At 39.7% G+C, this 13,935-nt stretch overlaps 1 protein-coding gene across 2 annotated transcripts; it reads left to right on the top strand.

Moving 5' to 3' along the window:
* On the top strand, nucleotides 1-13,732 carry KBTBD2 (kelch repeat and BTB domain containing 2). 2 transcript variants are annotated; one of them, XM_062569529.1, is made up of 4 exons: nucleotides 1-258; nucleotides 7,093-7,625; nucleotides 10,413-10,578; nucleotides 11,020-13,732. In XM_062569529.1, the coding sequence occupies exons 2-4, from the start codon at nucleotides 7,456-7,458 to the stop codon at nucleotides 12,553-12,555; spliced, it is 1,872 nt and encodes a 623-aa protein (XP_062425513.1). In that variant the 5' UTR covers nucleotides 1-258; nucleotides 7,093-7,455; the 3' UTR covers nucleotides 12,556-13,732. The 2 variants fall into 2 exon arrangements, with proteins under 2 accessions (XP_062425513.1, XP_062425514.1); XM_062569530.1 differs by lacking the exon at nucleotides 1-258 and adding an exon at nucleotides 3,638-5,155.
* Nucleotides 13,733-13,935: the final 203 nt, after the last annotated feature.

Genomic DNA, 13,935 nt, shown 5'->3' with positions numbered 1-13,935 from the left:
CGCAACGGTCGCCGCTCTGCGCATGCGCAGGGGGAGCAGGCGGGCGCGCGGCGCGGCGCGGCGCGTCGTAACGGCCGCCGAGCGGAGCTGATGCTGCTGGCGATGAAGAGGAGGCGGCGGCGGAGGAGGGCAGCGCGCCTGCGCGCGTAGTGGCCGCCGCCTCCGCAGCCCGGGGGGGACCGGATCCTCCGCCCCCTGCTTCCCCCCTCGCCGCCCGCGCTCGGGACTCTGGGGCCCAAGAGGAAGCGGCGGTCGGAGGTTTGTCCGGGGCGATGGCGGCGGCACCCGCGTCCCCTCCCCCCCCCCCCCGCGCCGCGAGGCGGCGGCGGCCACCCCAGCCGGGCCCGGCCTCGGAGCCGTTTCCCTTCTCGTCGCGGCCTGTGGGGGCCCGGCCCTGGCCGTGCGGCGGCCTCGCCTCGCCTCGCCCCGCCGGCAGGAGGCCCGCGGGGGCTCCGCGCGCGTCTTGCTGTCCGTCTCCCCCCCTCCCCCTCCCCGGCCTGGGCGCGGCTCCACGCTGCGGCCCCAGGCCTCGCCGGACACCGGCGGAGACCCGCGGCGGGGTTTGGGGGGCGCCCTGGGGAAAGCGGTGAGGTGGGTGCTGCGGCCGCCCCGCCGCCCTTGGCCGGCTGCTGGCGCGGCGGAGCTGGGGAGAGCTCCTGGCTGTCGCCGGCGCGGCCAGGCGCTGGCCCCCGCTGCCCTTCCGTAGGGTTGGCCGCGGAGCCCCTTGAGGAGGGAGGAAAGGAGAGTGGAGAAACGGAGGGACGGGACAGCACGCCTGGATATCGGGAAGGGGAAGCGTGTGATCCTCCTGTAGTACTGTGCCGCGGGCTAGAGGGGAGTGCGGGGTGCGTCCTGTGGTGGGAGGGAGTAGGGCTTCCCGCGCCGAGTGCTCCTCTTCGGCACAGCGTAGCAGGGATGGCTGTAACGTGAATGTTTTTAGAGATGCCCGAAAGGGCGGAGAGGTTGTTAGTTTTTCCGGAGAACAGCGCTGCAGTGGGCACTGCTGTTTCTTATAGTTGACCACCTTATCTTGCAGATATGTTTAGATATGTGTATGTATAGTATTAGGACCCATAGTGACTTAGAGAGGAGGGAGTCAGTATGCATGGATTCGAAGATCAAAATAATTCTTGGTGAACGCTTGCAGACCAGACATGTGTAGTGGAGAATTCAAGATAGTTTTGAAATCAACCATTTGCATGCCTAAGTTTTTCCCATATTTAGTGTTTCTGTTATTAAAAACACTTACTACAGAGAATAGATACTTGCTGGAATTTGAAATAACTTTAATTTAGAAATAGATGTTGGTAGTGTTTAGCACCTGTATTTTTAGAGATTTTCCTGCAAAAGCATGGCTTGGTTTTTTTTGTACTGCTTCATGATCAGAGTGGACCTGAATGGTATTCCCCCCTCCTTTTCAGTTTGTCAGTTTGTCTCAGAAATTCCAATGCCTGCCTGCAGTAGAAATGTCTGTGAATGACTGGAGTACATTTGGGATTATTTCCACTTGAATTTTGTTAAGATGATGCAGTTAGGAGATCATTAAAATATCTTATCTATTTCTTCTAATACTGGAGAAACCAAACTAAGTAAATAATTTTCAGTATTTCAAGTGCTCAGATAAATCATGTAACCTCTCAACCTGGGTATAGATGTTGCACTTCTTATCTAATGACTTCTGAATGCAGAATAAAAAGGCCCAGTTATACAAGGTGCTGTGCAACTCTGGCGTCTTGCAGGAATAGACCAAAAGTGAGGAAAGGACTTTGCTGCTTATTTAGTCATTTTTTAAAACTAAATTTTGGACTTTTTTTTGAGGCAAGCTTTTTAATTTTGGTCACGGGATTGTGAAATCAAACAAAACTGGTGCAAATCTTAAAATGTCTTATCCTTAATTTAGTAGCTGTTCCATTTTGAGAGTAAATGGACATGAATAAGGTACCTGTTACATGACTCTAATCTTTCAGGAAGTAATTTATGATTATTTAAACTACACTAATTATTAGCCTAATTTCTTAATTTAGAGCTGCTTGAATTTGTAGTTTAAATATTTGCTGTGAAACAGTGTGATGATGTTCAAGGGAATGATGAATGCTTCTGAATTGGGATTGAAATTGTTAAAGGAAAAAGAGACTAGCTTTGCTAACAATGTAGAGTTCAGTGAAAATATACTTGTTCTGTACATTAATGATAAATGGCTGGACCTTACTAGAGACATCCATGGCTCGCTTTTTTCAAAGGTTAATTTACCAATGCAGGTCAATTATTTTTGCAAGATAGAAGTGTCCTTGGGGGTGGAAACTGTATCTATGCTCTACTTAGAAGGCCAGGTGCCAGGTTAACTTGTTGGTTTATCTAGTGCTAAATTTGTTTCTGGGCAGGTTTTCCATTTACTGTATAAATTCCTTTAAGAGCAGAAAAGCAGGGGAAAAAATAGGTGCTGAGGTGTGACCAAACATGGTGTTAGCCTGGAGTCTGACACTTGTAGTCTCTAGTTTCTGGTTAGTTTCAGGAAGCTCATCTACCTTGAAGTTGTAACTCCTGTCCCATTCATAATGTGTTGAAAAACTTCATGTTTGAAGTAAAAAGTAATTTTCAAGATAAAAACAGTATAGGAATAAACTTGTCCTTTCCGATTTTTTTGAGATTTCATGTCACTGTCATGATCTCCTTCAAGTTTGTGGACTCCAGTGCTGTCAGTGATACTGAAACTGCTTCATCAATTATCTATTTCTTTTTCACTACCAAAGAGACAAATTTGATATATTAGTTGGGAATGTAGAGCTTTGAACTCCTTATTCTCTTTCGTTTCGCATCTTTGAGATCTCTTGGCTAGGTGCATTGATTTAAGTAATAGCTTTTAATTTTTCTTAGCAATTGTATACTCCTTCTTCCCACACCATGAATTTGTGTGCACGTTTTGAAAGATGTTGATTTGTAATTGAGCACAGCCTTAATACTAAACTTGGTACTTTCAATGATAGCTAGGAGAATCACTGTCTCTATACACTTGAACGCTTGTGTAGTTTGGCGTATAGTTGTTCAGTTCTTAATTCGGACATTTTATTACGTTAAAAATAGTGAATGACTCACTTCTTTAGACATGTTTTCACTTGTGATTTGTATGGAGCCGTGCTTGGATGGAAACTGGAATTTGATTAAAAGTGCACAAAAATACCATTTAGAACCTTTTATTAGTTAAAACTTGCTAAAATGAGCTGGATATTAAGCAGGCAAATAAGTCTCCCCTGTCACATAGTGTTTATTGAAGTGTTAATTTAGTTAAGTTAGTTTCAGAGGTGTTGAGATGGTTGAAGATAGGAACCTGCTTGTGGAACTTTAATGAAACTTTTGTTTCCTGTAATTTTGTTGGAAGTTAGGCATCTAATCTGGTTTACTTAATGGGATCTTTAGAGGAACCTGTTTCTTTTCCCCATACCAAAATATTTAAATTAGCTAAGGAAATGCATGTCTACACATTTGTTCTGCCCTTATTACTTGGAAAACTAAAGTAATTTTTTTATTTAAAACATAAAAAAGCTGAAGATGACTGTAGTTCAATTCCAGATTATATTATATGCCTTTCATATTTCCCTGCTATTTGGATTGGAAATAATCGATTTTTTTTTATGACATAAATTTAAATATAGCACTAACACTTCCATGTATGTAGTGCAGTATGTATTTCTGTTTATAGAGTTCTCTATAAGTCTTTGTCTGACCTTAGAAGATAAGTGAATTCAAGGAAGGCAATTAATAGCACTGTCCTATAACTCATTAACATTTGATTGATTTTTGGAATGACCTATTTCAGACTTGAACTACAGTGTACCAGTGTTAAAACCACCTCATTAAAATAACTTATTCTAAAAGGAATAACTACATAAAACAAAACAAAACCTTCTTATCCACTTGTCAGTGTTGATCTCCAGCTTGATACGGAGCGACTTTGGATCACTGGCTAATGTTTTGGTTCAGTTTGCAATCCAGTACTGCTGTGGTCTTCCAACTGCTATCTACCAGCCCTACTTTTCATAGCAGTCTTTCAAGAAGTTGCCCAGAACAAGGTGGCACATGAGATGGGTCATTCTAGGGCATAGTAGTACTGAGGGGAAAGTCTTCTTCATGGAACTTTTATTCAAGGAGTATTTTTACTCTGTTAGCATCATGTGCTGAACTGAAATTCTAACTTCAGCCGTCTGTACCTTTTCATCCATAAATGACAAATACCTGCTTCTGTGTAGCTGTTAGAACTACAGAATACTGCTGATCTTTTCAAGTTCATAACACCATCAGTGCCATTGTTTTTCAATTAGCTGAAATCTAAGAGCTGTATGCTAACTAAGCGTAGTGTGGTGGACAGTGTTAGATTGGTAGTTGTGAAAACTGAGATTCTTACAGTTCTCCTTTGGCAAGAGCGTGGCTTTGGACAATTTGCTTCTTATTTCAATAGGTCAGTTTTTTTAGCCTCTAAGGCAAGAGGGATGTTGCCTTTAAAAGTTGCCTTGAACTCTTAAGGGAGAGGTCTGAGAGAGTCAGGTAGTCTTGGATGACTTTCTATGCACAAAGTGATCTCCGTACACCACTTACCTAATGTTTTGAACAAATTCACTTATCTTTGTCAAATCATTATAGAAATAACAGTAATTTAGAACAAAAATTTAGAGATTGTTGACAAATTGTTCTTCTAGGAGAATTTAGTATCATTCTAGTAGAAGGGAGTGGGATGGGAGTCCTGGCTTCTGTGACAGATATGACATTTTAAGTTCTTCAGCAAACAATTATCACTGTCAGCAAAACACAGTATAGATGTGGAAAATGAGACCTGTGTACTTAACATGTGCTTGTTCCAACCTACAGAAGACCTCACTAATGCACAACATTGAAGAGTCTCTTTCAGATCAACTGTAAGCCAAGGAGACCAGCTTTGTGAATTCACAGTTCAAAGGTGGTTCATATCCACATAAATGTTCTGCAACAAGACTCCTGTCATCTCCTCTATCTTTTCTGTCACTGAGGGTCATACTCAAATGTTCCAGCTATTTATAGTAATTAATTTCACAGTTTCAACTTGTCTTCTGTTGGACAGGTCCACTTTTTCAGTTACCCACTGTCAGCCTCATGTTGACAAAACTGTCTTCACTATTACTAGCAGGTATATATCAATTTCTTCATGGAATCTTTTAGTTCTGTTAGCCGTTGACTAAAACTCTGTATGTTAAAGTTCTACTTTATTTCTCCTGTTCCTAAAGATTTATATTATTTAAAATTACGTCAGAATGTGAAGTTATGATATCCATGACTTCTTAAATCTTACTAAGCTTTAAAAGAAGTAAAAAAAAAAAAAAAAAAAAAAACAAAAAACAGAGCACTGGAACAGGTTGCCCAGAGAGGTTGTGAACTCTCCTCTAGAAATATTCAAAACCAGCTAGATGCAATCTTGTGCAACATGCTTTAGGTGATCCTGCTTGAGCAGGGGGTTGTACTAGATGATCTCCAGAGGTCCCTTCCAACCTCTGTGGTTCTGTCTGAACAAAGCTTAATCCCCCAGCTTGTATTCTTAAAACTGTACTCTAAGCCAGGAAAAACAATGCTGTGGATAGACCCTGGATACCAGCAGAGCCATGAGCTATTTATTTCTATGGAGCTAACGCACTTAGGAAGTCTGCATGCCTTTGTAGCCATTTAAGGTTCAGTGCAAAATCTGTCAATGGATTAGGTTGCATGTTAAGCTATTATCAGATAACCGGGATAGCAGTCAGTGAGGTAGAGATAGGATATGTATTTGGTGAAAAGAAGCTGTGACTTGAAGAAAAAAGTAATTGCTTTAGATAAGCTAGTTCCTTGAGGCACTTCTAGTTTTGTGACTTTGGTGTTTAACTGCACTTAAAACTTGAAAGTCTGTGTGAGGGCAGAAATGTCGTGCTAATAGATGTTATTGCAGGAGACAGTAGTCTTCTCTTCTTTCCTCTCCCCAAAATATTAGCAACTTTTCTGTGTTTTCTTAACTGGCTTCACCTGAACAAACTGAACACTGATGGCTTTGATTTTTGATTGTTCTCCTGTTAAACAACCAGTGAAAACTAAGAGTTTGTGTGTGTGTTTTCTTTTTGTGTGTATTTCATCACTGAAGAAGAATTAGATCAGTGACACTAACTTAGTAGTAATTAAAATGGCATTAACTAAGCATATCTGCTTTAAGTGAGTGAATTTAAAAGACAGCTGTCCTTGAGTTGTGTTACAGGCAGGGCTCTGGTGAAATAGCAAATCTTTGATGTGACTGGCAGGTGTTTCTACAGTGTTCATCTTCCACTAAATCTTGTAGTTTTGCCTGGAATTTAAAATATGTCATTTCAAATAAGACAGATTTGTGCATTCCCTGTTCTTCACGAACTACTGATAGTGACTTAGACATCAGACAGATACGTCACTGGTTGTTCCTAAATTTGAGAATGGAAAAGAACAGTGCAACACTTAATAAATCTTGAAGTATTTGATAATTGTGGTACCCTGTCCTTTATGATAGTGATTTTACTGTCAAAATTCTCCCATTCTTAATTATGTTTGTGTGTGTGTGCATGGAAGGTAAGATAATACAGGAAATGGCGTCTATTCTTAGAAGACCTTGTACTGATAACCTTAATTAGACAAAAACGTTCAGGCAATAAAAAAGTTGCTCAATATGGGAATGAAAAAAAGGTGGCTATCTTATCAATGATTGAAGGAAATATAGAGGTGAACTCAGTGGGAAAACTCGGTAAATCTTGTAATAGGAATAAAGTCTCTTTCAAACCTCGCTGAAACTCTTCAGGGTTAGAAGCTGTGCAAATAGAATAAAATCATCTTAATTCATGGATCTAGGTCTTGATGCGAAATTGTATACAACCTCTTCTGCTTTACACTTCTTTGGAATATTTTTATTGTTTAAATATTTCTCTTTTTTCCACAAGGATTTTTGTGCCAGCACTTAAGTACTTAATATAGAAATAATTCTTTTAGGCAATCACTTTTAAAAAAGGGTAACTATAAGGGGGGGGGAATTGGAATAAGTACTTGCTGTACTGTAAACCAATTTTATTTTCCTGCTTTCAGTCACTCAAGTGCAGCCACTGATCACGAGATGTTACCACGAAATCTACCTCAGACTTCGCTTTTGCTTGTTCATTTGCTACGTCATTTTAAGTCTCAACAGGATCTCTGCAGACGCTCCTGAAAGTCTCTGAACAGACTGTGACATCACATCAAAGCATGATGACCTAACAGCAGGTCAAAGTCTAAAACATTGGGTCAGCAGTCCAAGATAAACTGCCGTCTGTTAGCAGTGTCACTTCTGAAGGCTACAGACCTCCTGCCATTTCTTCCCCCCGTTACTTCAGAAGCATTCAGCTGACCCTTTTCTGGCAGAAAGATCTTGACTTTTCTCTCTGTTCCTGGAAACATTAATGGAATACAGTCATGTCTACCCAGGACGAGAGGCAGATAAATACCGAATATGCTGTATCCTTGCTGGAGCAGTTAAAATTGTTTTATGAACAGCAGTTGCTAACTGACATAGTATTGATTGTTGAGGGCACTGAATTCCCCTGCCATAAGATGGTTCTTGCAACATGTAGCTCATACTTCAGGTAAGTATTCAAAGTGGGATTTATTAATTAAACTATGATATCTGTCTTTGAGTGTAATATTACTTAATTGATTAACAGTTAATGTGTTGCAGATCATTTTAGAGATCAGTGAAGCAAATAATAAAAATTTAAACACTAATAGCAAACATCAAAAGAGTAAAATTTTCTAATATCTTGTGACTTACTCTGGATAAATATTGTACTTTTATACAAAAGTACAGAAAGAAATCACTTGATTATTAGTTTTCTTTAGGGAGTTAATTGAGTCTGAATACTATGTAGGTTTCCAATTCTTCATACTTTTTTTTTTCTAGATGAAATTAATCTTTAAGTATTTGATATTCTCTTATTTTTCAAGACAGGGTAGCTAGATTTTTTTATTTACTTTGCCATGGGAGTTTCATTGTGATTACTTTATTTGAAGTGTCTTAGCACAAGCTTCTGCTAAAAGGGATTGCTGTGCAAACTCATGACTTTCTGTTCTGAATCATCTGTTTTTCTCCAGCAAAGAAGACAGAAGCTATGCTCTTGCCTGAGAGGCTTGCTGCAGTGCAACAGTGCTATCTTTTTTTCCTACTAAGATGCTGTTGCAACTTTTAATTCATTAGTACCTCTTTTCCTAAATGTCCTATTTTTTTTTCATTTTAAAAAGTTGTGTTAATGAGATCTATCCAGTGCTACTACTTTGTGCAGATAACTTCATAGTAAGCTCTAGAAAATGAGGCATCATGGATTTTCTGCAGTGATTAACCATTTCTGTTAGCATCACAGGATAATTAGTCTGCTTGCAGAGGAGGAATTTTAAAGCTTTGAAACTGGTCTTGGTGACATCCATGGATATTTTATCTTCCTAATGCATTGTGAATTATAGCTTTACTTTCCCAAAGGTGGTTTGCAATTTCTGTTATCTTGCTGAGATGGTCTGTCCATAAAGAACACTATTTCAAAGTGTTTTCTACATTTTGTCTACTTTCTTGTGTTAGAGTGGAACTCTTAATGCAACAAACTATTCAAGGGTTAATTTACTATTTTCACATAAATATTTGTCACTTTTTTCCTATGTTCATTTTTTATCTCAGATGAATCTGGTACAATTTTTAGTAACAAATACCATATGATCACTAGAGAGTGATTATTGCTGGTGGCCACCTGCAGATGACGTAGTTCCAACAATCTCTACAGGAGCAGCCACTGCAAACGTGATCAGACTTAGTGTGAGTGGCTAATCATAAAGCTGGGAAGCTGTCATGAGTCCATGCAGTGTGCTGCATTAGAACATGCAGTCAGTTCTCTTATTCTTATATATTTATTATTTATGGAATGGGGTTCTGGCGTTAGTTAAAAGAAGCATCAAGCTTGTAGTTTTGACATGTTCTGTTTTTCTTCCCTGCTTTGGTTTACAAAAAGATGTTCAGTTTCCTAAATTTAGCTTTATTATGAAAAATTGATAGCCCTGAAGGAGACTTCGAGAAGGGTGGAGGGAGAATATTTCCTAGACTGATCCAGCATTGTGTATGAATATGGACAGCTTACCTTTTGTCTTTGTACTTGAACACTGTGCTAGCAACAGCTCAGCTCTGGCACGTGCTGCTCAGCTGTGTGTAAGTGTGCAGTACAGCCAGATTCTGTAACAGCTCCCCCTTACTTTCTGTGAAGAGGAGAATCTCTCCATGTACTTGTACTGTCTTGCTCACCTTCAGAAAGCTGCCTGGCAAGTTGAGACAAGATACTTTCTCGGCCAGTCAGTGGCTCCTCCTAAAGTGCCCTCGTCCTGAGTAAAGGAACTTAAAAGAATGCAGGGAGATAAGGCACTACTTAATTTTATCAGATGTTTTATGGTATGGCTTTTTTGAGGGAATGTATCCCCATGTCCCATTCGCCTGTTAATTACAGGCAGGACTACAGGGAGCACCCACTATCCCTTCTAAGTTCTCTCCTACCTGTTTTCCTCAATAAATAAATAAATAATTTCAATATAATTGTTAATATTAAATTTGAATGCATATAAAACTCTTAAAATGAATTTCATCCATTTGAAAGAAAATGTCAGGTACCTGATTTACAGTATCAGAATCCAGTTAGTTCCTAATTGTGTTGTGATTAGAAAGCAGAACGGGTGCTAAGTATACAAAGTATTCAAAAAACCTTTTTAAAAGTTGCCTTTCTACTTTTCAGAAAGATGTAATAAGGATATTTAAGGATTCTTTCAGAGCAAGTCAGAAACTTTTTTCTGACACTGATTTTGTCTAGAAACTTGAAGTTTACTGCATATGGTTACAAATGATGTATAAGAAATGCTTGCTGTAGTGTTAGGGCTTGCCCCTCTTTCTGGGCAGGCTTTTGCCTTTGCTTAGAGCATGCCTTTTGATTAAAAACTAAACTTATAGATGCATAAATTAGCTTCTTTTAAATCTTAAGATCTGTCTGCGTATGTCTAAGCAGTGTTTTCTGGAGGATATCTCTTCCCTCATATCATTACCTAATGTAGCAAAGTTTGAAATTTCAATCATTACAGTTCTCTCCTGATTAATATAACATAGTATGCATAAATATAAAAAACTCCTACCAAAGGCACTGACGATAATTCTCAAATGTTCTATACAAGTGCAATTTTAAATACTAGATGGAAGCCTAAGGCAAATATTCAACTCCTGTAAATACACAAGCACAGAAGAATATTTATCTTTTAGAGTGAAATCACTGAAGACCTAGAGATAATAAAGAAACTATTTAAGATTGCAGTGTTTATTATTGGTCCTTGTGTTAATTATGTATATGTCTCTTCAGAGCCATGTTCATGAGTGGGCTGAGCGAAAGTAAGCAAACACATGTACATCTGAGGAATGTGGATGCAGCCACCTTACAAACTATAATAACTTATGCATACACGGGTAACTTGGCAATAAGTGACAGCACGGTAGAACAGCTTTATGAAACTGCCTGCTTCTTACAGGTAGGAATGTTTATTTTGAGTGTGAAATAACTGCTTCTACTCTCTAAACTATTTTTTATTTAATTTCTTGAACACTCCTTTCTGTTTAGTCATTTCAAAATACTCTTGTTCAGTTTGCTCAGTAGTGTGGATAGCACTTGCTTGGCAGATATATTTTGTGCACACGTCCCTCCTGACTTTAAGGTCCCTTTGGAGGGTGGAAGTGAAACAGTGCACTTCTAACATCTAGATAATCATTTTCTCAAAGGGACATCATCATGAGATGCACTTAATCTGTATGAATCAGTTAAGTCACTCCTGTTTTTTTGTGTATGCGTAGTATTCCAGGCTTAAACTTAGTTGTTTACTTCTAAGTGTGAGTATTTTTACCTACTGCTGGTAAGTGTAGGAATAGATTGTATGCAGTAATACTTAATGTGTTTTTCCTTTGTGTTATTATAGGTAGAAGATGTGCTACAACGATGTAGAGAATACTTAATTAAAAAAATTAATGCAGAAAATTGCGTGCGTCTGTTAAGTTTTGCTGATCTCTTCAGCTGTGAAGAGTTGAAACAGAGTGCTAAAAGAATGGTAGAGCACAAATTCACAGCTGTGTACCACCAAGAAGCTTTCATGCAACTGTCTCATGATCTACTGATAGATATTTTAAGCAGTGACAATTTAAATGTGGAAAAGGAGGAGACAGTTCGTGAAGCTGCTATGTTATGGCTGGAATACAACACAGAATCACGATCACAGTATTTGTCCTCTGTTCTTAGCCAAATTCGAATTGATGCACTTTCAGAAGTAACACAGAGAGCCTGGTTTCAAGGTTTACCGCCTAATGATAAATCAGTGGTGGTGCAAGGACTGTACAAATCTATGCCCAAGTTTTTCAAGCCCAGACTTGGTATGACAAAAGAGGAGATGATGATATTCATTGAAGCTGCTGCTGAAAACCCTGGTAGTCTTTATTCTTCTGTCTGTTACAGCCCACAGGCAGAAAAAGTTTACAAACTCTGCAACCCTCCTGCTGATTTGCATAAGGTTGGAACACTTGTAACTCCTGATAATGATATCTATATAGCAGGTGGGCAAGTTCCTCTGAAAAACACAAAAACCAATCACAGTAAAAGCAGCAAACTCCAGGCTGCGTTCAGAACTGTGAATTGCTTTTACTGGTTTGATGCACAGCAAAACACCTGGTTTCCAAAGACACCAATGCTCTTCGTTCGTATAAAGCCATCCCTGGTCTGCTGTGAAGGTTACATCTATGCAATTGGAGGAGACAGCGTAGGTGGAGAACTCAACAGGAGAACTGTGGAAAGATACGATACTGAAAAAGATGAATGGACCATGGTAAGCCCATTGCCATGTGCGTGGCAATGGAGCACAGCAGTAGCAGTTCACAACTGCATTTATGTAATGGCACACAACTTGATGTACTGTTATTTTCCCAGGTCAGATGCTTGGGTAGAAATGGCTATGAGACAAACAAGTAGATGTTTTGCTTCGGCTGCCGCTTTTGGTGATAAAATATTCTATATTGGAGGATTGCATATTGCCAGCAATTCCGGTATAAGACTCCCAAGTAGTACTGTAGATGGGTCTTCCGTAACTGTGGAAATCTATGATGTGAATAAAAATGAATGGAGAATGGCGGCTAATATCCCTGCCAAGCGGTATTCTGACCCCTGTGTTAGAGCTGTTGTCATCTCCAATTCTTTATGCGTCTTTATACGAGAAACCCACATGAACGAGAGAGCAAAGTATGCCACCTATCAATATGACCTGGAACTTGATCGCTGGTTTCTCAGACAGCATATATCAGAACGCGTGCTGTGGGACTTGGGGAAAGACTTCCGGTGCACTGTAGGAAAGCTGTATCCATCTTGCCTTGAAGAGTCCCCGTGGAAACCTCCAACGTATCTCTTTTCACCAGATGGAGCTGATGAATTTGAGCTGGATGGGGAGATGGTTACTTTACCACCTGTATAGCTCCCGAATTAGACTGCGCAACCAGTTCTTTACCCCGAAAGAAATAGTCGTGAAAGAACAGGTCTGGAAATAGAAGTGTTAAACCTGTCCTTCATGAGTTGTATTTTTATGCCCTACCTAACATTTGCAGCCATTCAGTATAAATCAGTGAAATGAGCAGATATGCTTCCGTAATCTGAAATACTATTATCTGATAATTGAGAAATATATGTATATTACAAGCTTAAGCATCTGACTTGTCTAAAGAATTAATTTCTAGTTCTATAAAGTCTCAGTTCAGCAAATTAGCTTCAGAAAAGTAGTTACTGTTTCTAGGATGATATGTCACAACTGTTTTGAAAGTATCTTCCAGTTATATTTGAACTACTTCTGGATATCCTACTTAAGTGCTAGTTATGTAATTGTCAGTGTGGCCTAATTAATGGACTGTGCTGCACTCAATACTAATATCCACGTTGGTATAGCAATGCCATTAAAAGAATAAGAAACAAATCCCATGGATCTACCTGTGGTAGGAAGGGTAGATCTTCCATTGTATGGTAACATGCAGGGCAAAATGACTGCAGGTTCAGTCAAGCTGTATTACTAGGTGCATGTATTCTATTTTCACTAACTTATACCTGTCTATTTAGAATACAGGTCTTCCAAGCAGCTGGTAGTTTACCAGGTGTGGACTTAAGTTGCTGGGCTTGCAATAGGAATTGTCAGCCCTCATAGTGCGGGTCTATGTGGAGCTTTAATCAGTAAATGTCTCCACGTTCTGTATTACAGTAACATTGGCTCATGTATATTACTTCCTGCTGCTGATGTATTTTTCCATTGTAAAACAAAGTTTTAGTGTGGATTAACCAGGTCTTTATTTTCTGTTAATTTAATAACAAGCATTACTGTAGTGTGATTGTGTATAGATATCCCTTAGCTATCAGGTTTTTCTTTTTTTACTTTTTTTTTGGGGGGAGCAAACTGTTCAGGAATATCCTGTGCTCTGTGTGCAGGAGAGCAGATGAGTAGTGCTGCTCTGGCATTAATCCCAGGAACCACTAGCAGTAGTGGGGCGCCGCCAATCTAACACGAACACAGGTGCTTCATGACAAACCTTACTAGCATGTTCAGCTGCATCATGTTCTGGCACTGTATTTTGAATGACATTAATTTATTAAAAAAAGACTGAATCCAACTGTGTTTAGGTGTGCTTTGTGGTTGAAGTTGATGCAGTTATAGCCCCCTCCCTTACTCACCCACCCAAATTTCCGAAAGTGGTTTGTTGAAGACCATTTCTAATAGTTCAGCTGCAAGAGGCTTGGAGACATGTCCATTAGTTGCATGTGCTCACTAATCGCTCAAGAACTGGAAATTAAGTGTACAAGTCAAACTGAGCAT

This window comes from Rhea pennata, chromosome 2 (genome assembly GCF_028389875.1).
Source record: "Rhea pennata isolate bPtePen1 chromosome 2, bPtePen1.pri, whole genome shotgun sequence".
Taxonomy (NCBI): domain Eukaryota; kingdom Metazoa; phylum Chordata; class Aves; order Rheiformes; family Rheidae; genus Rhea; species Rhea pennata.
Note: the sequence above shows the minus strand (reverse complement) of the source record. Positions and strands in the feature narration are given on the sequence as shown.

Excerpts from the sequence above, each read along its gene's own strand:
- KBTBD2 (XM_062569529.1), top strand. The coding sequence starts at position 7,456 with ATGTCTACCCAGGACGAGAGGCAGATAAATACCGAATATGCTGTATCC. Across the intron at positions 7,626-10,412 it reads ACATGTAGCTCATACTTCAG|AGCCATGTTCATGAGTGGGC; the intron begins GTAAGTATTCAA and ends ATGTCTCTTCAG. Across the intron at positions 10,579-11,019 it reads AAACTGCCTGCTTCTTACAG|GTAGAAGATGTGCTACAACG; the intron begins GTAGGAATGTTT and ends GTGTTATTATAG.